We start from the raw sequence: 27707 nt of genomic DNA on the forward strand, positions 1-27707 counted from the left end.
AATGGGGGAATTCTTATATATTGAAAGCTATTGAAAGGACGAGCAAATAGGATTAGGGGCGAGAGGGTACAACTAGTGATGACACATTCAAATTTGGTATACCTTGTAAATTTAATAATAATAATTAAAAAAAAAGATATTAAAAAATATATATAAATAAAAAATAGAAAACTATACAGGCAATTTAATAAGTGCCTTTGATCTTGACCGAATTACCTTCAAATGCATCATATCATAATATAAATTTGTAATTCCTGGATCCAAGCACCCACCAGTTTCTTTCGGATCATGAGAATCAACAGAAGCCAGATATAATAATTTATACATTTTGACATTTTGTCTTCAAATAATGGCCATTAATAAAGTTCTAACTGTATGTGGGGCAGTGCACATATTGTACAACATGAATATATATTATATATATATATATATATATATATATATATATATATATATATATATATATACAGATAGAGAGAGAGAGAGAGAGAGAGAGAGAATAAAAAGTGTATATATATATATATATATATATATATATATATGGAGAGGATAAAAAGATCATCATTGGCAAAGGCTGTGCAAAATGTTTACCACTAATAGAAGTAACACTAGAAATTTAAAAAGGAATTCATTCTACAGGAGAAGAATAGAATGCCACCTGAATGTATAAAAGCAATAGTAAACAGTAAAAAAAGCTCACCAGCTCAAATTCATCAAAAAGCTGTATTAAAGAAGGCGGTATGAACATGTGGAACCCCTGCAAAAATCCATTGATTTGTGGCTGAATGGCTCTTGTCATGCGAAGTTCAGTAACAAGCTGGACATATTCTGCCTGTAATAGAAAAAAAAATGATTAAAAAGAGAAAAGAGAATGTAAGAGCCATCCAAATTCAATGTGGCTGCTGTGTGTTTGAGTACTAAAGTAACCCTTCATCTAACATCAAGTGCGTCTTTGTCATTTATTTATTTTAGGAGAAAGGGGAAAAAAAATAAAATAAAAAACTATCAAACTCGATTCCGAGAGACATTCTTCAGGAAAACGGCTCCTCCATCTTGCATCATTTCATCTTCTTGTAGCCAGTAACAAGGCTTCAAGGCTGCTGCATATTAGGTACCGCATTAATACGTACAACAAATTTATTTTTTTAATCATTTTTTTAAACACCATAGCAAATTACTGAACATACACATAAATGAATCCTAAATATTGTATAATAAGATTAGTTTTGTAAAATTGGCAGATATAAAAAAAAAAAGACACAAGTGCAGAATTGCAGTGACATCTAGTGGAAGGCAAAAATCCTCATTAACAGCAAACAGAAAGGATGCACAGCTAAAAATGGTGCAATATGTCCTAAACATAATGTGCGTGTGAACTACAAATACAAATACACGCACATATTCCAAAGAGATCTACTAAACTAAATGGATTATTATACTGATTCTGTGGCTCAATCATACTGCCCATTCAGACGGACAGGACTAGAAAACTGCATTATAGTTCCTGTCTGTTACAAAGATGATCGCTTTCTATGTTTTTAGACATTTCGGGGGAGATTTATCAAACATGGTGTAAAGTGAAACTGGCTTAGTTGCCCCTAGCAACCAATCAGATCCCACCTTTCATTTTCCAAAGAGTCTGTGAGGAATGAAAAGTGGAATCTGATTGGTTGCTAGGGGCAACTAAGCCAGTTTCACTTTACACCATGTTTGATAAATCTCCCCCTTCATGTTAGGATACTATAAAATAATAATTATTATATATATATATATATATATATATATATATATATATATATATATATTACATATACATATACACACATTCTGTGCTATAAAGAGGTTTCTAAAGAATTCCGAATTTTCATCAGTTTAAACAGCTGCTCACGAATATTCATGTAGTAAGGTCCATGAAAGAATACATTATGTAGCTGCATCCTCTACAAGCTGACAATTGGTCGGACTATCATGTGACCTTCCCGTCACTTCTGTGGGATAGTCAATGTGGTTGGCCCAAACCCTCTCTGAAATTCCGGCTTGTATTCTCAAATAAAAAATTTGCAAATGACTTGCAAATAAAACAAGCAAATGACTGGCCAGTGCCAGGCCGCAAGATGGAAAGAAATCAGCAGATATTTCATAGAAAGGTGAATGATAATGTGCTCTCAACTTGGCTCAGTCTGGTTCTTAGTAAAATGGGGATAGGAGGGAAATTTTATAACTCTTTACCAACAGGGTATACAACTCTATAGTCCTATAGTATACAACGCCAGGTCTGCACTGTGGAACAGGTGTCAGAAGGATTTAGACTATATATTTGCCCTCTATCTACTCTGCTGTTTAATCCTAGACACAGTATACCGACAAAAGAATTGGTCCAATATCTATAAATGCTGTCACAAAAAAAATAAATAAATAAATATTATATATATATATATATATATATATATATATATATATATATATATATATAAAATAAAGTACTTAAAGGCACTCTGTCAGTAGGATTATGTTGTCCTATCTCAGGGTAGCATGAACTAGTGACAGAGAAGCTGAACAGAATGATGTATCACATTGTTCTGTGCAGCTGATCCAGAGATATCCTCCTGAATAACATGGACAATAAATAGTCCTCTCCATTATGTGCATGAGCCCAGTAGTCCTAGATATTCATGAGAAGCAGGAAACTTCACCCACCAGCTGCTGATTGACAGTTATCTATCCATGCTATGTATGGGCAGTCAGCTGTCCATCAGCAGCTGGAGGTTGGGGAAGGCGTTTGGCAAAAATCATATTCTCCTGCATATTAGAAGAATGGCTGAACAAAATGATGGAAGTAATATACCTATCTGTTCAGCATTTATATTACTAGTTTATGCTGCCCTCATTTAAAGCTAAAAAAAACCTCTAGTGACAGATTCCCTTTAACAATGCAGTCTGCCTTTACAAAAAAAATTTGAAAGAATGGGTCATTCTAAAGAGTGTGGTACTGTATTAGGAGGTCATCACTACAACAGGCCACTCCTAGAACTTCTACAATTAGGTGTAAATAGTATTTATGGCAAGGTGAAATGTTTAGGCACCACAGTAAAGGGCCTTTCATACAGGATCAATATTGTGCAAAAAAATTGTAAAATTGTTTGAATTTAAGCGATCGTCTTCTGGTGTAAATGCAACAACAATCAAACTACGAATTAAAAATCATTTGAATATCATTGATTACGTTTTGAGCTGACCTCCAAATCATTGTTAATCGTTCTCAAGTCTTCTAGTGTAAACAGTCATCGTTCACAGTATATGGATTAAACATTTATGCAATTACGAATATTTACAGAGTATATATGAACGCATTAATAACTTTTCATAGCGATTTCTCTTCTTGTCTAAATGCCTATAGTTTTAAACAATAGAATCATCGCTTGTTCGCTTGAAGAGCAATTAAGCGATTTATCTGTACGTGTAAAAGAACCCTAGCTCAGCCACAAGTTAGCAGACAACATAAAGTTACAGAGGGCACACAGTGCATACAAGTCACCAAAAATCAGCTAACTTAATAACGGCAGAGCTCCAAACCCCATCCGCAATTAAAATCATCACAAAAACAGTGACAAGAGCTTAATGGCATGGGTTCCCATGGCGAAGCAGCTGCATGCAAGCCTTACATCACTACATCAACACAATGCCAAGTGTCTGATGGCATGGCGCAAAGAATCTGTGAGGAATGAAAAGTGGAATCTGATTGGTTGCTAGGGGCAACTATGACAATTCTACTTTACACCAGTTTGATAAATCCCGCCCATACTATCTGGAGAATTTACAGTATTTAGAGCATGGGTCTCCAAACTGCGTCCCTCCAACTGTTGCAATATCCCATCATGCCTGGACAGCCAAATCTAAAGCTTTAGCTGTCTGGACATGATGGAAATTGTGGTTTTGCAACAGTTGGAGGGCCGCAGTTTGGAGACCCATGCTCTAAATACTGTAAATTGTCCAGATATTATATGTCTACCAAAGGAACTACACACAATTATCTACCTCTGCCCTTTAAATATCAAAACAACAATTATGGAACAACTGTACACAAACAACTGTACACACTGAAGCAACTAATTTTAGTGAAGAAGTTGAGGAAGCTGCAAATTTCCCTTCTGATCCATCTAGAAAAAAAAAAAGTCACCACCGGAGCCCCCCAAATGAATAAAAGGGGGGGGAGGAGGATAATCTCTTACAACATTAACCCCTTAACGACATCGGGCGTAAATTTACGCCCTCGCGCCCTGGTAATTAACGCATCAGGGCGTAAATTTACTCCCGATGTTTCCCCGAACACACATCGATCGGGGAAGATGGCCTGCTATAAATCATAGCAGGCCATCTTAGCTTCTCGGCACGGGGGGTGGTTAACACCCCCCTGTGCTTACGATCGCCGCTATTGGCTGATCAATTCAGATCAGCCAATAGCGGCGATCGGAACCTTTCTGGGTCATCGGTGACCCGATGACCCAGAAAAAATGGCGGTCGGTGCTGTCCGAGGACGGCACCGACCGCCATTACTGTAAAAAGTTATGGTGGTCACGGTGCCACCGGCCCGATCGCCCGATACAAAAATAGTAAATACCTGCTCTGGACCCCTCAGCTAGGTAGCTGAGGGGTCCAGAGCAGGTATTTGTAAATTACTCACCTGTCCCGGGGTCCTGATCGGCGTCTTCCGAGTTCGCGGCGTCCTCAGTCTTTCTGTTGGGTCTTCGGCTTTTTTTGGCTCCAGCCTCGGCTTTTTCCGGATTTTGCGCTCTGCTGCCTTCTAGCGGCTGATATGTGTAATACACTTATCAGCAGCTACAGGGATGTTCAGAATGTAGAAAAAGTTTTTTTTTTTTTTTCCAATCAGCAACTCCTCCTTTTTGGCGTAGGGTGTTTTTTTCTATATTCTACTGCCACGGTCTGCTGATAAGTGCCGCACATAAGTGTGGCATTTATCAGCAACTCCTTTGTTGGCGTAGGTTTTTCTTTTATACTTACTGTAAAAAAACACATAAAAAACACTACATTACACCACACTACACTACATTGAATAAAGTTTGACACTACACCACTACATACCCCATATACCAATCCCTGTATAAAGCTGGCCCCCAGGGTGTTTTCGGCGTCAGAGGCATACGCTATTATTGCCTCCGACACCGAAACAGCCAGTGAGGATGAATGGGGGGATCCTTCGTTCCTCCATTCATCCTCATCATCCACATCATCCAGTGACGTGTCTGGGGGTAGCGTAGCGTACGCTGCCCCCCAGACACGTCTTTTCCGCCAGTACCATCCCAATAAGAGATGACGGTATGGCGTGAAACTCTACAAACTCTGTGAGAGTACCTCAGGGTACACTTACAGATTTAGGGTACGTGCACACTGCGGAATGGCGAAGGATAACCCTTTGTGCATTCCGCAGCTGGCACCCGCCGGCGGACTAATGCGGGCGCGTGCCTCCACCCGTGTCATAGACTCCAATCTATGCATGAGCGGATTCCATCGTCCATCCAAAGAATGAACACGTTGGACGGAGAGCGGAATCCGCCCGTGAATAGAATGGAGTCTGTGACACGGATGGAGACGTGCGCCTGCATCACTCCGCCGGTGGGTGCCAGCTGTGGAATGCACGAAGGGATATCTGTCGCGATTCCGCAGTGTGCACGTACCCTTAGAGTATATGTAGGAAGGGACACCCGAATCCAGCCCCAGATGCCCCCAGATTCCCCCTCCCCCCCATCCTCGGAACAAGTGGGAAGATCGTTCGGGAACTGATCTTCCCACTGCTGGATAAAGGTTACCACCTGTACGGGGATAACTTTTATACCAGCACCCCCTCTTCTGGTCCCTCGCTGCCCGAGCTACTGTAGCTTGCGGCACGATCCGAACATATCAGAAGTAGTAATAGCGCCCTAAAATTTAGCAGCCATGGAGCGGACCCAGCGCTTCTGGATATGAAGGACCCCGTATCGCACCAGGACAACATTTTCCAGGTGACGTCCCCCACACTGGAGAACAGGAGACCCCAGAAGAAGTGCAGAGTGTGGCGTAACAGCGATCCAGTATGCAGAGGCCGGGGGGGATCAGGACAGGTGTCACACTGGAAAATGGTGTCCTTCCTGATCCCCCCGACCTCTGCATACTGGATCGCTTCAAGGCGATGAAATCATTTCCAGTGAAATTCAACTTCCAAAAGCCAATTGGCGCTTCTTCCCTTTGGAGGCTCGTCCTGCGCCCCCTTGGGGCTTTATCACCACATGTGGGGTATTTCCGTACTCGGGAGAAACTGCGCTACACATTTTGTGTCTTTTTTTTCCTCTTATCCCTTTAAGAAAATGAAAAATTGAAGGCTAGAACAACGTTTTAGTGTAAAAAATACATTTTTCTTTTTTCACGCCATATTGTTCGGAAAATCTGTGAAGCACCTGTGGGGTTCAGATGCTTACCGCACCCCTTGTTACATTCCTTGAGGGGTGTAGTTTTCTAAATGGTGTCCCTTTAGGGGTGTTTTTTAGGTTTTGGCACCCCAGAGCCTCTGCCAACCTGAAGTGGTACGGTCAAAAATGACCAAATATAACGGGGGCGTTGAAATTCACTAGGCACTCCTTTATATCTGAGGCTTGTGGTTCCGTCAAATAGATCAATAGGGCCACATATGGGGTATTTCTATAAACTGCAGAAACGGAGCAATCAATATTGGGGTGCATTTCTCTGGTAATAGGTTTATAATTATGAAAAATATTGGATTACAATAAAATCTCTGCACAGAAAATTAACATTTTCAAATTTCTTACACACTTAGCTTTTATTTCTGTGACTCCCCTAAAGGGTTAAAAAACTTTCTGGATATGCTTTTGCAGAGTGTGGGGGGTGCAGTTTCTGAAATGGGGTGCTTTGTGGGGCTTTCTAACATACAGGCCCCTCAAATACACATTAAATCTGAACAGGTCCCTAAAAATATCAGATTTTGACATTTTACTGAAAATTTGGAAATTTGCTGCTAATGTCTAAAAAAATTAAAGATCGTTTAATAAATGCTGCCAACATAAAGTAGACATGTTGCTAATGCTATTTAATATATAATTTATGTGGTATAACCACTTTCTGTATAAGCAAAAAAGTTTCAAAGTTGGAAAAATGCATTTTTTCAAATTTTTTCACGTTATTTGGGTTTTTTTCATAAAGATTCGTTATGAGTATCGACTCCAATTTACCAGAAATGTAAAGTACAAAATGTCACGAGAAAACAAATCTCAGAATCAGCCGGATAGGTAAAAGCATCCCGAAGTTATTAATGAATAAAGTGACACTGGTCATATTCATAAAATTTGTCTCTGTCATTAAGGCCATTTCAGGCTCTGTCCTTAAGGGGTTAAAGGTTATGTTCACACAATATTTGTTTTGTGGCTGTCCTTATGAATGTCTGTTGTTGTTTTTTTTTTCGCTAAAAGGCGTCCATTTTTTGAAAATTATGGTCGCAAATAATGATCATTATTTGCAGCTGTAATTATCAAATCAGACACTTAAACGCCACAATCACTGCGTTTACGGGGTTAATCGTCGTTAAAGGGGTACTCCAGGCTGGGGGTCTTTTTGTCTATGGCCGGGGAGGAGGTGGTTAAGGGCAATGACGTCCTCTTATCTCCCCGATTTCAGCGTTGTGTTCCTGATCGCGTCGCTCCCTGTCCGCTTCCCTGGTCACTGACGTGGGCCTGAGACGTGACTTTTCAAGTCTGCTCAGCCAGTCAGTGGCAGAGGCGGGATCCCGCCTCTGCCACTGACTGGCTGAGCGGACTTGATACGTCACGTCTCAAGCCCCTGCTGAGACCAGGAAGAGGCCGGGCAGTGTGGACAGGGAGCGACGCGATCCGGGACATGGTGCTGGAACTGGGGAGGTAAGAGGACGTCATTGCCCTCATACACCTCCTTCCCGGCCATAGGCAAAAAGCTCCCCAGCCCGGAATACCCCTTTAAGTATGACGATCCAGTTGCACTCTGTATGAAGCTTGCTTCATAGAGCCCCTGTGCATTATGGTGTACTGGTACATCAAGATGCAGGAACTCATTGCTTTTCATGACATGATACGTCAAGGGTTTAAAGGGAAACTGTAAGCTGTCAGACACTGTTAAATATCTGTAAGGTCAAGGAAACACATAGTACCTTTCGTATACTGTATTGGTCTGTGCTTTGAGGATGTAGAGAAATGCTTTTATTCTCTGGTACAAGTCGTTAAAGAGGCTTTTAAAAGCTCCTGAATAGCTGCAAGCGGGATGTCTCCTCTCTCCTACCTCCCTGATTGATTGACACCTGGAGTTCCAAGCAAGGTCAGGTATGGGAAGAGGAGTAAGGAGGTGTTATAGCTTGCTGCACTTCAGGAGCTCAGGAAAGCCTGTCTGACTCTTCATACTATATATTCAAAGTATTTTTCTATGTTCTGGAAGCAAATACAGATATATGAAAGGCAACATGGGGGAGATTTATCAAACATGGTGTAAAGAGAGACTGGCTCAGTTGCCCCTAGCAACCAATCAGATTCCACCTCTCATTCCTCACAGACTCTTTGGAAAAGGAAAGGTGGAATCTAATTGGTTGCTAGGGGCAACTGAGCCAGTTTCACTTTACACCATGTTTGATAAATATCCCCCCATGTGTCTCCCTGATCTAACAGCTATCTAACAGTATCAGCAGTTTGGAACATAAACTTCAGCTGACACCATTGAGGTGGGTGAACAGAGACAGAAAATTAGATAGGTATAAGATAGAAAGATAGATACATTGGACTGGGAGTCCCAGTTGAATAGGACCAGTTTATTTTCCCTGAACGAAGGAGCGAAGCCAGAGTGGACCAGCGCTAGGATCTTGTGTGCAGTCAGTGAAGCACCTAAAATACTTCAGACATATAGGGGAGGGATTTATGAAGACCATACAAAACTTAACTTAGTCCACGCCCCCTTTTCCCGATCCAATTCACAAAGAGGTGCATGCCTCTTAGTGATTTCGGCCAGCTGGGCACCCGGACCGGTGCCCTGCTTCCAGCAAGTGTAGATTTGGCTCATAATTTACATTTGCGAGCAGGAATAAATCATGACTAATGAACTCCCATCGAGCAAGCAGGGGATACGGCAGGCGTACGCCAGGGAGAAGGGGCAAATCTGCTCCTTCTCCCTGGCATATACCTTCCACAATTTTCATAAATGTCTCCCATAGTATTTATTTAACGTTCGTGTTATTCCAGAATCTCAAGCTTTTTACAGCAATGTCACAATACTAAAAGAATACAGCAAATCCCATTCATTACAACCACCTAGGTCGCATGAGATCTTAAAACTTGTCACTAGGCATCTTGCTACACTAGCATATGTGTACCAGCATTTACAATGCCTCACCTAAAGAAAGTGCTGGTCTTTTATTTTTATTTTTTTTTGCTGTGCTTTCCTCTACACCAGTTGTGTCTTGCAGATGTGTGCATTTCACAAGGTAAGAAGAAATTGCCAGAGCTACCCTCCAGCAATTGTTAGGAGGTCAGCACTGCGCAGACTAAAGAAAAACAGGCAGCAAAGATGTTTACAGTGTGGATTCAAGCATGTACAAAATGCCCAATCTATTTCTACAGGATTTGTTTTATCAATTGCTTTATCAGAAGCGCTTTTAACTGGGAAATGAGAGCGACACGAATACAGAACGCGTTTCCACATTCAGAGTTAACTGCATGGCTGTCTGTACCCGAATCAGCATAGCAATTAAAACTGAAGACTCATCTCCAAATGATATCCTTGGAAAAAAGCATGTACTTATGTGCTGTGTGATCTAATTCCCTTCACAGACTCGCCCTTTACTGCTCTACAGTTCTAATATGTCAGGGGATGGCAAGGAATCTGGTCTATGTGGGTCCGTCTGTCTATACATCTATATACATAACATATTCCTATTCTGCAGACTGTAGTGACAGTATTTCTTCTACTTTATCCAGTACTGTTACAATTCTCATGTTTCCTGTGTCTTGGAAGATACTTTGAGCTCATGAAATGTTCTGCACTGAGATCCACATTGTGAAACAAAGAAGCCACAAAACAAAACTATGGGGGGCTTCTGGCCTACACCACAGAAAAAGCAGAAATTTGCGTCTTTTCCGTGCCGTACACAAAGGGACACACAATGATAAATGTGCCCCTTGTGTACGGCACGGAAAAGACGCAGATTTCTGCCTTTTCTGTGCTGTAGGCCAGAAGCGTTTGCAGGGCAAGGCGGGGCAGAAGCCTGGCCTCCTCCTGAGCCTAATTTATCATTGTTTATCCCAGCAAATAGGTGTAAGGGTCCTATTCCACGGTCCGATGGGAATCCGATAATAACTGTAAATGTGCGCCGATCTGCTAGATCTGCTCGTTGACTGGGCCTATTAGACGGCCCAATAATAGTTTAACAAGGGCTGCATGGACATCGTTACCGATGTCCTTGCAGCCCTTGCTTAAACTGTATACATTACCTATCCATGCTGCAGGGTTCCTCTTGCGCTCTGCTTCTCACTGGGTCCCGCACGCTGCAGCTCCAGAGCGGCCTGTCTCAGCTAACAGGCCGCTCAGCCAATCACTGGCCGAGGCGGTACCGGCCAGTGATTGGCTGAGCGGTCTGTCAGCTGAGACAGGCCGCTCTAAAGCTGGAGGGATATTTCTTAAGCCCCAAATCAAGCATTGTTTTATCCATTTATATATTTTATCTTTTCGTTTTAACTCGTTTTATTTGCTAATAAAGCCTGAAACTTTTCTATCACTACACCACTTGGAGAACTCGGTTTGCGGCAGTGCCAGGAGACATTCTAGATCCTTTTTGCCGCCTACTACCTTAGTAAATGCGGCCGGGTAAATGACGGTGGGGCTTTATTTAAGACTGGAATACAATTATGCCAGTATTGATAAATGTCCCTTAAAATGTCTGACGGCTGACTGCCTTCCCTAGGACTTGCAGGTGGAGATTGTGAGCAGTCATCTTGAAAGTATACAGCAAAAGGTCAAGGATAATAGTAAACATAGCTAAGAAACCAAGAAGCAAATGCTTCAAATAAAATTCTTAACATAAAAAACATTATAAGTTCTACAAATACAAAACAACAACAAATTAAATGAAAAAAAATAAATAAATAAACATGGAAAGTGCAAACAGAAGATTCAACCATGAAACTAGAAAAAAAAAAAAAAAAAAATTCTGTGGTTCCCCTAGAAACTGAACTAGATATTATCTATTGACACACATTACATTACATTTCCATCCATTTGTGTAGCGCTGCTGTTGTCTGGGTTAATAGTTTCCATGAAGAATATCTCAAATCATTACTCTAATGTCCTTTCTTTATAAGATGGGCCATTAAAACAGGATTATAAGGACGGATAACAGCAGCCTCCTAGCATTGTAAGTAAAAAAAAGCAAAGAAAAGTGTGGGTAAAAATAAGAGTGAAAGGAGCTTTACCCAACTCTCTTGAAAAGCCATTGTTGTTAATATAATAAAAAATAAATATATATAAATAAAAGTGTATATAATATATATATATATATATATATATATATATATATATATATATATATATATATATACACACACACACACACAGTATCTCAAGATTGCATGTGTATGGTTAAATATTCATTGCCTTTTCTTCCCAGAACGACTCCAGCCTGACCTGTAACCGGCACAATTTCTTCAGCCTGTGTCAGACAATGCAATTATCACTTTGTCTTAGAGCAAGGTGATCTAAATTTTCCTTAACACAACCAATGCTTTATATATGACACATAATTTATAGCGGCGAATTTCCCAGCATTTGTACACATGTAAGAAAAATAGCATACACACCATTACCTAGCCTTCAGCCCTAAATCACCCACGTCTTCAATCATGTATCATTGTTCGTTTTTTTTTTTTTTTTTTCTTCTTTTCCCCCCCAGACAAAAAAAAAAGTGGAGACATTTACTGAAACATAAGGCTAGGTTCTCCCTTGAAGTCAATCTGTGTATTTGTCATAGGAAAATGGATGTTCATAATTAAAATTGTGGCACAGACCAGAATCTAAACATTTTTCTGCACTGACGCTTTGTGACAAATGATGGATATAAGTAGCGTGACACAGAATGCAGATTATTTCTGCTAAACGCAGCTTAATAAATGGAGCGCTGTCATAATTTTCCGTCTGTGCTATGCTGTTGGGATAACACGCTGCTGATTAAATAGAAATATTAATAGAGTGAAATGCGGTACCCAAAATAACATCAGAGCTTCCAGTAATATCGAGTGCCACCACTCGACGTCGTGCGCGGCATTAATGTATAATTTATTGGAACGGCGGAACTCATCTTGATGGGCTGTTATCTGTCGCAACTTCTCTGCCAGTTTTCTTCTCACTTCAGCCAAACAAGCCTGCAAAACTCGCAGCTCATGTTTAGGGAATTGCATTGAAGGAAACAGTTTAGCACTGTTAATAATATGATGGATTAGTAATGTCAGTGACTAATAGCAGCAGAGAGACTCCTAAAGGTGCGGAATTTTCCATACAGATCTCATACCCCAGTGAAACAGATACAGTAATTTCAGAACGACATCAGAGCGTGAAGTGTATCTTTCCAGAGACGGTTTACAAGCGCATCTCGACTCTGATCTCATCACTCACCTTGTTCTCCTGTGTAACAACTATGCTTGCCCCTCCTGGTTTTAAGGGCACTTCTTCCATGGCTCCAAACACATCAGTCTCCACAGAGAAAGTAAGTTCCAGTCCCAGGTCACTAATATCATTATCTAAAATCCACTGCAAGTTCTTTGCGTATTCTGGGTCAATGGAGGCCACGTCCTGATAATTTACTGGGATACCTGCAGTATTAAAGCATGCAGATAGTTAGGAAGGGATTTCTTGCCGTCTAATTTGCCAGCTTGTGCATTTACAGTACAAGGCTGCCCTCTACAGCAGACCTCGGGTACTGCAGTTGGCTAAAATGAGGACTGACAGCTATTGGTTTACTAAAGGTTTAATAATTGACATGCAACTAGTGGCTGGATGTGATCAGTTGTATGTTAGCCATCTATCTATTATACTGGTACCAGACAACTTATTAGAAATAGCAATGGATACAGGAAACCTCAAGAACAGGGATTTTAATTTTCCATTTCTGGGTGTTAAACCAATTACAATCATAGTGGCATCCTGTGTGTTTTCTTCTTAAATCAGATAACTTTGTACAGTACAACAACATTAGGGGATGTGATGTTCACACATAGCAGATCTGCAGCAGAATTTGCAGATAATATCCAGTGTAATCAGAGAGTTTCTGCATAAAATCTCTACCTAACAGTGAGGATTTCATTGCTGAAGAATAAAGTAAATATTTAAACTATCAGGTTACACGCTGCAGATTTACCTACCCCAGGTACCTACGTTACATCTCTATTCTCTGCTTCCAAGAAAAGGAGTCGGAGCAGGACATGCCCACTCAGCCAGTCACTGACCGAGACAAGACACTGCTGTGTCTCTGATTCAGGGAGAACGTTCAGTGGCGATGTCAGTGGGGGAGTGGGACACCCCAGTTAAAGCCGTCTGAGCGCTCAAATTGGTTTCCCATATTTCCTTTTTTCCCCACTCTAAAACAGTGCAAAACCTAATAATACACTGATATTGCTTAAAGAGAACCGGTCACCATGGGAGAGCAGGCCAAACCCCCTCCCCCCCTGCATAGAGCCCCCCATACTTACTACCTCCTGCCGTTCCTGCTCCTCTGCGAACTCATTATTCAGATAAGCAGAGAGGAGTCTGATGCCCACAGGAAATCCTGGGAGCAGTAATTTCCTATGGGCACCGCACCCATCTCTGCTCATCTGCATGTTAAGCGCAGTGGAGCAGCAGAGATTTCCCAGCAATGGGACCTGCATCGAGAGCAGAACTGACAGGAGGGGTAAGTATGGGGGTGCTCTATATAGGGCTGGGGTGTGTTTGGCCTGCTCTCCCAGGGTGACAGGTTCCCTTTAAAGCTGAAGTCTGGTGGATTATAAAAGCTGGCAGTGGGGAAATTGATTAGAAATACTAACTTACCTCTCCCCGTGCCTGTGGTGAGTGGCCGAGCCGGTCACTACTGGGCTCCCGAATCTCCTGAGATGACACATCACGACTAGGCAGAGGGTCAAAACAGGTCCCCAAGCCAGTCCCGGATACACCAGACTTCTCCTTTAAAATGTTGAAAAGTGTGTTCTATCTCTAACTTTATATTTTTTGTAGTGATGAGCGAATACTGTTCGATCGAATAGATATTCATTCAATCGAATAGTAAGGTATTCGATCTATCAAATATTATCGAATAGTTCGCAGAATATTCGATAAATATTCGATAAGCGTTCAAATCCCCCAGCTTACGGTTTTTCCCGCCAAGTGGTCGAATAGATGTTTTTCAATAATCGAACACTTGTTCCCATTGACTTTAATGGGATGGAATATTCAATCGAATATTCAAATATTTGGGAGATATTCGTACAAATATCAAATATTCGAATATTTCACTATTCGCTCATCACTAATCTTTTGAAGATCATTGTATCCATCCATTTTGCATACATTGTACATTACATCAAGAAAAATAGACTTATCTGAATTCATACCAAGAATGTGCTTGTAAAATGACCGGGTGAAGTAAATGTTGACCAGCTGTCTGTGATACAGTGCGAGTCCCAGGATCTCACCAGCAAAGCGGAAATAGTTCAGATGGTCCGGATTGACTGATGAATTACTATTTGGCTGGAAAGTTGTTCCTATTCCAAAGTAAAAACAAGAGACAATTGAAACCTAATAAGGTTCTCTGTGTATGGTAATGTGCGCACACATCGAACTTGCAACACCTACCGTCCGCAGATTGTGTGAACAGTGCATAGTCAGGATTGATGATTTCAGACGACAGAATATCAAACCATTCCCGTACAACTCCTTGGCCCTACAATAAAAATTTATATAGGGAAATAGTTAGAAATTTTACAACTTAAACTTGATTATGGTTTATGGAAGCAGGCGGGCGCATATCATAGCGTTTTTTTATTAACGCTAGGTGATAGCGGCTGCCATTACTGCGCCCACATTTTACTTGCATGGGCTGCCAGTTGCAGTTCACAGAAAATTCCATTTGATTCAGCTGTTACTTGTCACACATTTTTGGCTCAATACATTTTATGGCTATAACCTTATCACAAATTCACTTTACAACCTGAATGTTATGATACAGCAGGTTCCATTGAATAAAGATATCAGTACAGCAGTAATCCTGATCTTTCCATAAGTCAACATGTTCTTTGGGGATCTTGAATATGTCCCACCTTTGAATATGACATAGCTTTATACAAACACAAGTCAGCCGTCACATTATAACTGATGGGTGAAGTGAATAACATTGGTTATTTTACTATAGAGGCACCTGTCAAGAGGTGTGAAATATTAGGTAGCAAATAGTCAGTTCCTAAAACTGATGGGTTAGAAATAGGACAAGAGTAAGGATCTGAGCGACTTTAAAGGGGTTGCCCAGCGAAAATCTTTTTCTTTCAAATCAACTGGTGTCAGAAAGTTATAAAGATTTTCCTGCCTCGGCCAGAGATGTCAGCAGAGAGCACTGTGTCAGACTGAAAATAAAACAACATTTCCTGCAGGACATCCAGTACTGGAACACTTTTTTTAAATTACAAATCTATATAACTTTCTGACACCAGTTGATTTGAAAGAAAAATATTTTAGCTGGACAATCCCTTTAATGAGAGACAATTTTGATGGCTAGATGACTGGGTCAGGCCTTTTCCAAAATGGCAGGTCTCATGGGGAGTTCCTGATATGCAGTGGTTATTACTATAGGTGGTCAGAGGAAAGATAACCAATGCAGTGGTCAATGGCAAGAGAGAAGCTTAGCCAATCCCACCGAAAGGTTTCTGTTAAATTCCTGGAAAAGTTAAAGTTGGCTATGACGGAAAAATGTCAAAAAGTGCAGCGCTTTACAGCTTGCTGTGTATGGGTCTGTACATTGATCAATTACAATGCTTAAGCTGACCTGGTCCAGTGCTTAAAGGGTTAGTTCACAAAATCTTTCAAATCAAATGGTGCATGAAAGTGCCAGAGATTTGTAATTTACTTCTATTAGCTTGTATACTTCTATACTAGCTTGTATAGCCAGCAAGTAACCTGGAAGATTTCAGTCTGTACACGTGAACATTTTTTAATGCCCATTAAGGCTATAATACAGGATCCTGCAACTAAGGACCAAAATAAGTACATTATGTAGAGTAGTGATAAATGACATAGGTGTAATGTTTAGCTAGTGAAGGATGTAATACCTGCCGTACTGGAATTCAATAACTATAAAGGACTCTAGCAGATATGTCAATTCTTGATGCTACCATATCAGCAGGAAACATGGAAAAGAAGGTTTTTAAGAATATATAGTTTTTCATCATTAGATTTTCACTTTTAAATACTTTCAGGCCTGGTGAGGCCGCTTTCCTTCCCCACACACATAAAGGACTATAAAAATAATCATTTTCAAATGACTGGTGGCAGAAAGTTACACAGATTTGTAAATGACCTCTGTGTCAGCCATGTAGTTATCAGCTGTGGAAGGCCCCAGAGGAAGTCATGTATTTCTCTCCAATACAACACACAGCTCCCTGCAGCCAAAGCAGGTCGTAACCCCCAGAGCAAACCTCTTCATCCTTCTGCTCTTAACAGTTCCTCACACGGCCAGTGGTGGCAGCAGGGAACACCGTGTCAGATTTGAAAGAACTACATGATTTCCTCCGGGGCATGCTGCAGCTAAGAAGCGCTGGAAAGCTTGAATTAGGCTTGAAATGGAATTAGCTTTCTCCTCGAGGAGAGCATCATAAAAATGTATGGAGAATTGCAGGTCATTCATGCTACACTGAGAATTCTGGGAAGAAAGGATATTCAAAGCAACTCTCACACCACCTGTAAATGAATGCCATGGAAGTCTGTGTATAAATGACCCAAGGCAAACCCTTACCTCCATGCAGTCAGCTCAGCTATCTTTACATTCAGTCTGTCACAGGCAGGCTGTAAGTGCAGAGCGCTGATAACACTGATCAATGCTATGCAATGGCATGGCATTGACCAGTGTATGCAATCCAATGATTGCATGTAATAGTCCCCTAGTGGGACTTAAAGGGAACCAATCAGCCCAATTGGGCTGATATGGTTCCCAGGAGCGCTGTATAAAGCTCCTGCAGCAGCCGTGGCACGTACCGGCCGCAGCAGGAGCTTTGTGCCAGGAGAAAAAAAGAGTTTTATTCTTCGGCCACGTGACAGGCAGTGGCGGAGAAGTAGTCATCTGGGTGGCTTTCCGCCCGTATCTATTCACCGCGCTACCAGTTGATCTGAGAGTAATTTTCTTTCTACAGAGTACCCCTTTAACTGATTAGCTTTTTTTTTTTTTTTACGAATTTGAACACAGGAATAGCTGTCAAAAGCACTTTGTGGATGAGGTGCAGAGGCACTCTCTACAAATTCTTCCAGCATATAAGCTGAATCAAATCACGGGAAACTATAAATCCTAGAGCTCAGCATGTCCTCTTGTATAGTAATCTATGCTATGATAGAGTATCACGAGAGATTGGGCAGATTTGCTTTAATATACTCTAAAAACCTATGACATACCATGCCTTCTTCCCCATGGAACCGCACAGCAATCCCTTGCTTGAGCTTTTCACTATTTGATTTAAAGACCACTTCACAACTACTCCTAAAAAGAGAATCTAAAGATGTAAAAGGATTAATCATAATTGCAATAAAACCAACATTTTCCATATGAAATCTGTTCATATTAATTATAATCCCATACCTCGATGAACCAGCAATATGTCATTTTCACTGACAGGTCTGTGCACCATATCAGTGTCAGGCTGCCCAGCAAGTAGGTGTTCATAGAACCATTCACAGCGCTCCTTAAAAGACTGTAAAATAAAAGAACAGAAATTAAAGTGAACCAGTCATCTCAAATCTGCACACTGTACAAGTGGCACCTTAAAGCAACTCTGTACCCACAATCTGACCACCCAAACCACTTTGGATAGCTGCTTTTAATCCAAGACCCGTCCTGGGGTCTGTTTGGCAGGTTATGCAGTTATTCTCCTAAAAACAACTTTTAATCCGGCAGCGCTGTGTCTAACGGCCGGGGCTTACATTTGTATATGCATTAGGCTGGCACCACCTCTCCGTCCTTCCTCCCCACCCTCCTCATTATTAGGAATGATCCAGGAACATTTACTGCTGTATGAGCTTTGCACAGGTGTCTTAACGATCCAGCCCATGTTCATTATGCACACAGGTGGGGAATAGGAAGCAATCTGCCTGGGTCATTCCTAAAGATGAGGAGGGCGGGGAGGAGGGACAGAGAGGTTGTGCCAGCCTAATGCATATACAAATGTAAGCCTCAGCCGTTAGACACAGCGCTGCGGGATTAAAAGTTGTTTTTAGGAGAATAACTGCATTACCTGCCGAACGGACCCCAGGACAGATCTTGGATTAAAAGCAACTATCCGAAGGTACAAGCGGTTTGGGGGGTCAGATTGTGGGTACAGAGTCGCTTTAAGGTAGCGAAAAACTGACAGCACTGACACAACACAAGACTGCAGCTCCTGTCTTTCTGTTGGCATAAGCCAAAGTACGGCGCAGGTGCAAAAATAAAGTAGGCAATAGACAGTCTCAGAGGGGAGAACATAATAAAACAGCGTTTTGCAGGCTATGTTCACACTACTTAAGTTCTGCAGAAATCACGCTGCGGTACTAACGTGGTGCTGCAGGCTGAGGGAACCCCGACCAAAGTGTATACACATAGTAGACACTCCGGCCAGGATCCCTAGCGTCGCCGCAGAAAACTGACAGGTCAGTTATCTGCAGCCGATATACATTGTGTGATGTGGGGAGCGCACAGATGTGCCCTCATCAGAACTCAGCGGCACTAAAGATCTTCTGGCAAGTTGCAGTACCGGCTGAGATGATCTTTTCTGAGACCGGCCGTTCCGTGACCTGGCCGGGTCACGGAACGGCCGGTCTCATACTACCTGAAACCATAGCCTTACCTGTATGTTTCCAATGAACATACAGCTCACTCAACAAACCGTCTGCAAGTCCTCACAGTCTTGGTCCTAGGAACAGTTTGTAAGCATAGGAACATAGAAGATTGTTGGCAGAAAAAGACCACCTGGTCCATCTAGTCTGCCCTTTAAAGGGGTTATCCAGTGCTACAAAAACATGGCCACTTTCCCCCTACTGTTGTCTTCAGTTTGGGTGGGGTTTTGAAACTCAGTTCCATTGAAGTAAATGGAGCTTAATTTCAAACCGCACCTGAAATGGAGACAACAGTAGGGGGAAAAGTGGCCATGTTTTTGTAGCGCTGGATAACCCCTTTAAGTATTTCCCTTCTTATCTTAGGATAGATATATGTTTATTCCAGGCAGGTTTACATTCAGTTATTATAGAGTTACCAACCACATCTGCTGGAAGTTTGTTCCAAGCATCTACTACTCTTTCAGAAATATATTTTCTTTTGTTGTTTTTGAGCTTTCCTCCAACTAACCTCAGATTATGTCCCCTTGTTTGTGTTTTTTTTTTTTTTTTTTTTTTTTAATTAAAACACTTCCTTCTTAAACCTTATTTAGTCCCCCCTTTCCTTTGTTTCCTCCAGAATATAAAGATTCAAATCCTTAAGTCTTTCCTGATTTTATGCTTCAGACCCTCCACCATTTTTCTAGCCCGTCTCTGCACCCCTTTCTATTTTTATCAATAGATATGTAGTATCTTTATGTAGGTGAGGTCTCCAGAACTGGGCACAGTATTCCAGATGTGATCTCACCAGAGCTCTATACAGCGGGATCACAATCTTCCTCTTCCTAGTGGTTATACCTCTAGCTATACAGCCCAGCATACAATTTGCTCTCCCTGCACTGGTGACTCATTTCAAGGCTGTCAGAAATCACTATCCCTAAATCCTTCTCTTCTGAAGTCTTTGCTAACACAGAACTGCCAATTTGACACTCTGATAGAGGATTCCTCCTCCCCTCAGAAATTTTTACATTCAGAAATTAATGCAAATAATTACATTCAGATCACTTATCTAGTAAGGCTAAGTCATTTTCCATATTACTGACACCTCCAGCAAATAGTAGTCATACTGCAGTTCCACACACAAAAAATAAAATGTATATCCATTGTTATGTATGCTTGCAAATATAATCTATATTGGTTGTGGCAAGCATGTGTCAATGGTTTCAATGGATGCTAAGATGAATAGGATCAATAGATATCGTCCAAAACCCCATAAAATTAAAGAAGAAATCCAAAGGAAATAAATTTTTTCAACCAGGTAGGGGGAGGAAATAACATAATAAGCCCTACTTACCTATCCTCGTGCCTCAATGTAAATTCTTTGAGCAAAGAGCAGAGGCGTGCAAGCCCTCCCATAGACACACCGTTTGGCGCCGATTTTGCTCAATGTGAACATACCCTAAGGGCCAGTTACACGGTGTAAAACTGTCAAGCTGCGGAGAGAGGAGGTGTGCAAGCCCTCCTATAGACAGCCTGTATGACACGGAGGCCAGTTTTACCCCGTGTGAACTGGCCCTAAGAGTTCTATGAAGGCCATTCATCTAAAACATGCTACTATGTATTTCATGCTTTCAACTCTGAAAAGTTACTGGAAATGAAATACACATTTTCTATTGACTAATATTAACTTGGTGAAAGCTAACAAAACATAAGTACGGATCTTATTTATGGCCGGTAGGAAAGAATGTTTTTGGTTTTTTTTTTAAACCATTTACTGAAAGAAAATTCTTGAAAGAACAATTTAATTACGTCATATACAAGGTTGAAAAAAAAAAAAAAAAACATAAAAAGGGACTAAGGACCCGAGGAAGCGGCTGCACAAAGTATCACTGCAGCCTTCTTTTTATACAGCACATCTTATCCGCTATTAAACTGATCAAGTTCAAATGTGATCTCTGGATATCCGCTACATGTACACGGATTTACAGCACTCTGACATTACACTTACTGGGTTATACTTCAAAGCTAGAAAGGGTTCACAACTTCACCTACATTTATTTTTACATTCTTGTAAGCTGCCAGTTCTGTCACAGAATAAAAAGTGGTGAACATTGTATAAGTCAGAGTACTGCAGATAGAATATATCAGTGGACTAGCTAACCGCCAAAACAGGGCCTAGACAGCACACAGCACACTATATAAGAATAGAGTTAGAAATCTGTAAAGTTGCTAAACGGCACTGTGTGGCTCAAGGCTCAAGTCGGGTGCTCTGCCCCAAGGTTCCAGACCCAGGTTCCAAGGTAATTCACAAACAAGGCAAGAGGCGGCACTCCAATTTAAAGTGAACAAAAAGTGGTGTTTATTCACCCAGTATGCAACGTTTCAATCTACTCGTTGAGATCTTTGTCAAGCATCACAGTGAATTATAAGGGGCTGGTATATAACACGCCATAAGACAGCCCACTAATCAAGTGACATCATCATAATTAATAATAAATACATATACATAAATACATATCCGTGTAATACATAGTGATAAAAAGTGTCCCAGTGTAATGTGAACATGATCAAACATATAGTGTAAACGTCCGATCGACATGTGAATGTCCTGATCTCTATAATATCCTCAAAACAATAACTTCACTGTTAATGGAGGGGGCCGGACTCACCGCCATGTCTAACAAGCCGCTACTCCGTCACGCTGTCTTCCATCGATGTTGTCTTGTTTGTACACAAAGCAACTGCGCATGCGTGAGGAGCGCACCAATAGAGGGAAGTTTAGGAGTGTCATAGCGTCCGGCAGACCAATCAGAAGATAAATGGGAGGATCAACATGTCCAGTGGGCAGAGTTCCATTGTCACAGTGCAAGTAGCGCATGCGGACTAACGTCATGTCTCCCCCGCCGCCATCTTAGATGTTGGCGAAGTGTCTGGACAGCACGGGAATAGCCATCCCAAAAAGGTGATATCCAGATTTTCAGCGCCTGCGCACCGTAGTGGATTTCTGTGCCATCTTTGTGTAGGGAAACCAAGCCCATATTCATATTGAAGCGGCATCGTTCTGATATTACCCGGGTACCAAGGCTGCTCCATTCTCGGGGTCCTTCTCAGTCATCCCAGGCTGGTTGATCCTCTGGCACTTATTTCAGCCATATCTCGAGGTCTCCCAATAAAATTCAGGAGGTGAGCCGCATCTTAACAAAATTAAAAAATTATGATGATCCTCAAAATAGGTCTGAATCGGTAGTCACGGCACTCCACATCTCCCATATGTAAATAATAAAAAGTAAAAACTATATATTGGTGAGTCATTGGCCCAGCTCCATCATCAGATCTAAAAAGAAACAAAGAAAAATATATGTTAAACATCCAATCATGCATGTCGATCGTATGTTGTGCAAGCAAAAAGTTTTTAAATATTATTATATACATATATACACAATGTCAAGTTCCTTTACCTAGTCAGAGGGCAGAATATAAGGGTGAAATAGGACAAGGTCTACATAAATGCCTTCAGTGAAAAGTCAATGTTCAGTCCAGTGGGTTGTAATGTATTCAACTTGGCTATCCAATATGCCTCCTTTTGTTTAAGTAATTTACGTCGATCACCACCCCGTCTAGGTGGGGAAATCCTGTCAATAACACAAAATTTCAATTGTTGAACTGTATGTCCACATTCTTTAAAATGGCGTGGTACTGGTAGTTCAAGTTTTCCCGTACGGATTGAAGATTTGTGATTATTTAGTCTGATTCTACACTCAGTTGTAGTTTCGCCTACATAGATCCGTGGGCAGGGGCACTGTAGTACGTAAACAACGTAGTCAGATTTGCAGGTCAAATGATGCTTAAGTTTGTACTGTCTCTGTGAAATCGGATCAGTAAATATGTCACCCTTCAACATCAATGGACAATTCTCAAACTCAATAGAAAATCCCTGCAGGGCATGGACCATGAAGATGTCGATAGGGCATTGTACACACTACGTAACCCTCGTTCGTGACCAATGCAGGTATAGAGACTGGTGACATCAAACGACGCCAAAATGGCGTCCGCAGGTATATCCAGAGTTTTAATTTTGTTGATAAAATCTGAGGTGTCGCGGATATATGATTTAGCACCAACCGCGTACTGTCTCAAGACCTTATCAACCACAATGGCAGATGGACTGAACAGGGAATCAGTACCGGATACTATTGGTCGACCCGGGGGGTTACTGAGGGACTTGTGAATTTTTGGGAGGATGTACATCCTCCCAAAAATTCACAAGTCCCTCAGTAACCCCCCGGGTCGACCAATAGTATCCGGTACTGATTCCCTGTTCAGTCCATCTGCCATTGTGGTTGATAAGGTCTTGAGACAGTACGCGGTTGGTGCTAAATCATATATCCGCGACACCTCAGATTTTATCAACAAAATTAAAACTCTGGATATACCTGCGGACGCCATTTTGGCGTCGTTTGATGTCACCAGTCTCTATACCTGCATTGGTCACGAACGAGGGTTACGTAGTGTGTACAATGCCCTATCGACATCTTCATGGTCCATGCCCTGCAGGGATTTTCTATTGAGTTTGAGAATTGTCCATTGATGTTGAAGGGTGACATATTTACTGATCCGATTTCACAGAGACAGTACAAACTTAAGCATCATTTGACCTGCAAATCTGACTACGTTGTTTACGTACTACAGTGCCCCTGCCCACGGATCTATGTAGGCGAAACTACAACTGAGTGTAGAATCAGACTAAATAATCACAAATCTTCAATCCGTACGGGAAAACTTGAACTACCAGTACCACGCCATTTTAAAGAATGTGGACATACAGTTCAACAATTGAAATTTTGTGTTATTGACAGGATTTCCCCACCTAGACGGGGTGGTGATCGACGTAAATTACTTAAACAAAAGGAGGCATATTGGATAGCCAAGTTGAATACATTACAACCCACTGGACTGAACATTGACTTTTCACTGAAGGCATTTATGTAGACCTTGCCCTATTTCACCCTTATATTCTGCCCTCTGACTAGGTAAAGGAACTTGACATTGTGTATATATGTATATAATAATATTTAAAAACTTTTTGCTTGCACAACATACGATCGACATGCATGATTGGATGTTTAACATATATTTTTCTTTGTTTCTTTTTAGATCTGATGATGGAGCTGGGCCAATGACTCACCAATATATAGTTTTTACTTTTTATTATTTACATATGGGAGATGTGGAGTGCCGTGACGACCGATTCAGACCTATTTTGAGGATCATCATAATTTTTTAATTTTGTTAAGATGCGGCTCACCTCCTGAATTTTATTGGGAGACCTCGAGATATGGCTGAAATAAGTGCCAGAGGATCAACCAGCCTGGGATGACTGAGAAGGACCCCGAGAATGGAGCAGCCTTGGTACCCGGGTAATATCAGAACGATGCCGCTTCAATATGAATATGGGCTTGGTTTCCCTACACAAAGATGGCACAGAAATCCACTACGGTGCGCAGGCGCTGAAAATCTGGATATCACCTTTTTGGGATGGCTATTCCCGTGCTGTCCAGACACTTCGCCAACATCTAAGATGGCGGCGGGGGAGACATGACGTTAGTCCGCATGCGCTACTTGCACTGTGACAATGGAACTCTGCCCACTGGACATGTTGATCCTCCCATTTATCTTCTGATTGGTCTGCCGGACGCTATGACACTCCTAAACTTCCCTCTATTGGTGCGCTCCTCACGCATGCGCAGTTGCTTTGTGTACAAACAAGACAACATCGATGGAAGACAGCGTGACGGAGTAGCGGCTTGTTAGACATGGCGGTGAGTCCGGCCCCCTCCATTAACAGTGAAGTTATTGTTTTGAGGATATTATAGAGATCAGGACATTCACATGTCGATCGGACGTTTACACTATATGTTTGATCATGTTCACATTACACTGGGACACTTTTTATCACTATGTATTACACGGATATGTATTTATGTATATGTATTTATTATTAATTATGATGATGTCACTTGATTAGTGGGCTGTCTTATGGCGTGTTATATACCAGCCCCTTATAATTCACTGTGATGCTTGACAAAGATCTCAACGAGTAGATTGAAACGTTGCATACTGGGTGAATAAACACCACTTTTTGTTCACTTTAAATTGGAGTGCCGCCTCTTGCCTTGTTTAAGAATAGAGTTATATGCTAATAAACAAAAAACACTAAAAGGGACACTAACAGCAGGTTCAAACAGATGAACCTGTTGTTACGTATATGTAGACTACGTGATGCAGATTCTACCCATATTCATCTCATGATGTCGTTTTAGGGTTATAGATGGGAAGAGCCAGCATGTAAATGAGCGGTTTTGGTGCATTGGGGGGGTGTTTCCCGGAACCTCAGTGCACCAGCCCACCCACTGACAAGCTCCGCTTCGACTTCTTATGCATAGGCATAAAGTTAAGACGTCTTCTTTCCTAGCCCAGATACGTTACCGTGCAAGTGTGGGATCTGGGCTAGGGAAGAAGACGTCACTACCATATGCATATGCATAACTAGGCATTACAGAAGAAAACGATGGGAAGGCGGGCCAGTGACTCATGACTGATTACAACCTTTGATATGTCTCTCTGACCTATAAAAAGGTTTTTTTATGACAATGCCCATTTAAACAAAAGATACAAAAAACACAGACGGTGGACAGCCATTTTCGGATCCAACTGGGGTGAAGCCAGGTGTCTGGCTAGGCCACTCAAGGACATTCACAGACTTGTCTCTAAGCCACTCCTGTGTTCTTTTCATAGTGTGGTTAGGGTCATTGACTTGTTGGAAGGTAGAGTGTCAAGAACACTATGGATCAAGTTTTTTTCTCAGGAACCAGGCAGAATAACAAGAAAATAAAACCACAGCTGGAATCAGGGCACCTAAGACTACAAAGTGATATAAGAAACTAGTGTGCTGCTTGGCCAATCCTTAGCAAACTAGTTACACGTGGACCCAGTCTTACTAGTCTCATGTGCAGCTTGAACCAACAGCTGCGAAATACTATGTAATGTTATGGTAAGTTTACACTGAGTGATAATTCACACAATCGAACGATTAACGATTTCGAAATGACAATGTGTTTTTTATTTTATAACGATCAGCGTTTAGACAGAACGATATATCATTTAGAAAAATCGTTATTGCGATCGTTTTAAGATCGCTTAAGCCCATCTCACACATTAGGTGAACCGGTGAAAGACTGTTTACACGAAGCGATCTGCTAATTTTCAGTGAACGACCAACGACGATTTGAGAACTTGCTGAAAGATCAAAATGAACGATTTATTGCTCGTCGCTTGTTCCTTCGCTGTGTTTACACGAGTCGATTATCGTTCAAATACGATCATTATCGTAAAAATTTGAACGATAATCGTTCTGTTTAAACGCACCATTAGAGGAGGGCATAATATTCCCAGCTGGTAATGTGCATTCTGGCAGCTGTGGAATTGTACCACAGTGGTTAGATGTTATATTAAAATTAATTGAATGTCCTAGAGCTAGGCCAGGTACTGTTTGTCAAACCTCAACATGATGTATCCATGGGGTATGTGTGTTTTCTTACCTATTCCTACCATGCTTGTACAAAGCATTTATGCACTAATCCGCAAAAAAACAGTAATGTTAATCTCACCTTAATTATGAATATCTAAACGAGAACATTAAACTGATCTCTCAATACATTAGAAAAGGACCCACATTCATTGGTGTAATTTGTGGTTAATCGCACCATGATTGGTGTAATTTCCCATGAATCAATCACAAGTCCTTCGTTGTAATCTAGCGTAATACACATGCTCATTGACGTAATTTGATTTCTGCCAATTTCCAGTTCAATTGTCATTGCTACAGATGAGTATATCAGCGAAAATTTTACAGCAAATTTCCTATAGCAATTCCCTGGTATAAAACAATAGAGGTGGAAACAGTTCTGCATTTAAATATCTCATGCTACATTTCAAGCGTTTTGCTCATCGCTCTGATGTATCCGGTATTGTACGGCTTTTACAGTTAGGTTCCTCACTATTAAAATTAAGTGCAAAATCCGTCAAATCCAACTGAATACTCTGCACATCAAAACCAATACAATTTGGACAGCCGGAAGGAGTCATAATTGATCCACTGATTTTTTAATTTTTTTTTTAAGAACTGAGCTAAAGGGATTTCATTATATGCAGCTGTAGCTTCTAAACCATAGGCCGCAATAAAAAAATACTAAACAAAAAAGCTACTAATTTATCTAGCCGTCTACAGGTCAGTAATATAGCAGGCTAGGTATTAATATCCTATAGAGACAACATAAATAGAAATGTAAGCAGCCAATCACAGAAGCAGTCAAAATAAATAGTATATGTTTCCCATTGAAGGATATGGGCAGGAATGTATGAATGTATGAAAGTAAGCTACACTAACCTGAGCTTTTATAATGTGCATAAACCTTGACATCAGTTCAGGACACTCCAACAAAAAATGAAAGTGGTCAAATATGATTTTGGGATTTCTGCAGAGTAAAAAGAAAAAAAAATATCACATTACAGTACACTGTATAGCATAGTTCATTAGGTATAATAAGAAGTGATGATCAACTGAACAA

General features: G+C 41.1%; 1 protein-coding gene across 8 annotated transcripts in view; it reads right to left on the reverse strand.

Annotated features, from left to right (window-relative positions):
- The window catches only part of HACE1 (HECT domain and ankyrin repeat containing E3 ubiquitin protein ligase 1), a 153310-nt gene that overhangs the window by 21866 nt on the left and 103737 nt on the right, over positions 1–27707 (reverse strand). For all 8 annotated transcript variants that reach the window (XR_011363621.1, XM_069974775.1, XM_069974773.1 and 5 more), the window contains 7 exons: positions 27527–27614; positions 17876–17987; positions 17692–17789; positions 14893–14980; positions 14652–14801; positions 12682–12878; positions 701–832 (listed from right to left, as the gene is read on the reverse strand). Coding sequence is in view for 7 of the 8 variants with exons in the window: in XM_069974775.1 (XP_069830876.1) it covers positions 701–832; positions 12682–12878; positions 14652–14801; positions 14893–14980; positions 17692–17789; positions 17876–17987; positions 27527–27614 (865 nt within the window). In the remaining variant the exon portion in view is untranslated. The remainder of the gene's footprint in view (positions 1–700; positions 833–12681; positions 12879–14651; positions 14802–14892; positions 14981–17691; positions 17790–17875; positions 17988–27526; positions 27615–27707) is intronic.

This window comes from Dendropsophus ebraccatus, chromosome 6 (genome assembly GCF_027789765.1).
Source record: "Dendropsophus ebraccatus isolate aDenEbr1 chromosome 6, aDenEbr1.pat, whole genome shotgun sequence".
NCBI classification, from domain to species: Eukaryota; Metazoa; Chordata; class Amphibia; order Anura; family Hylidae; genus Dendropsophus; species Dendropsophus ebraccatus.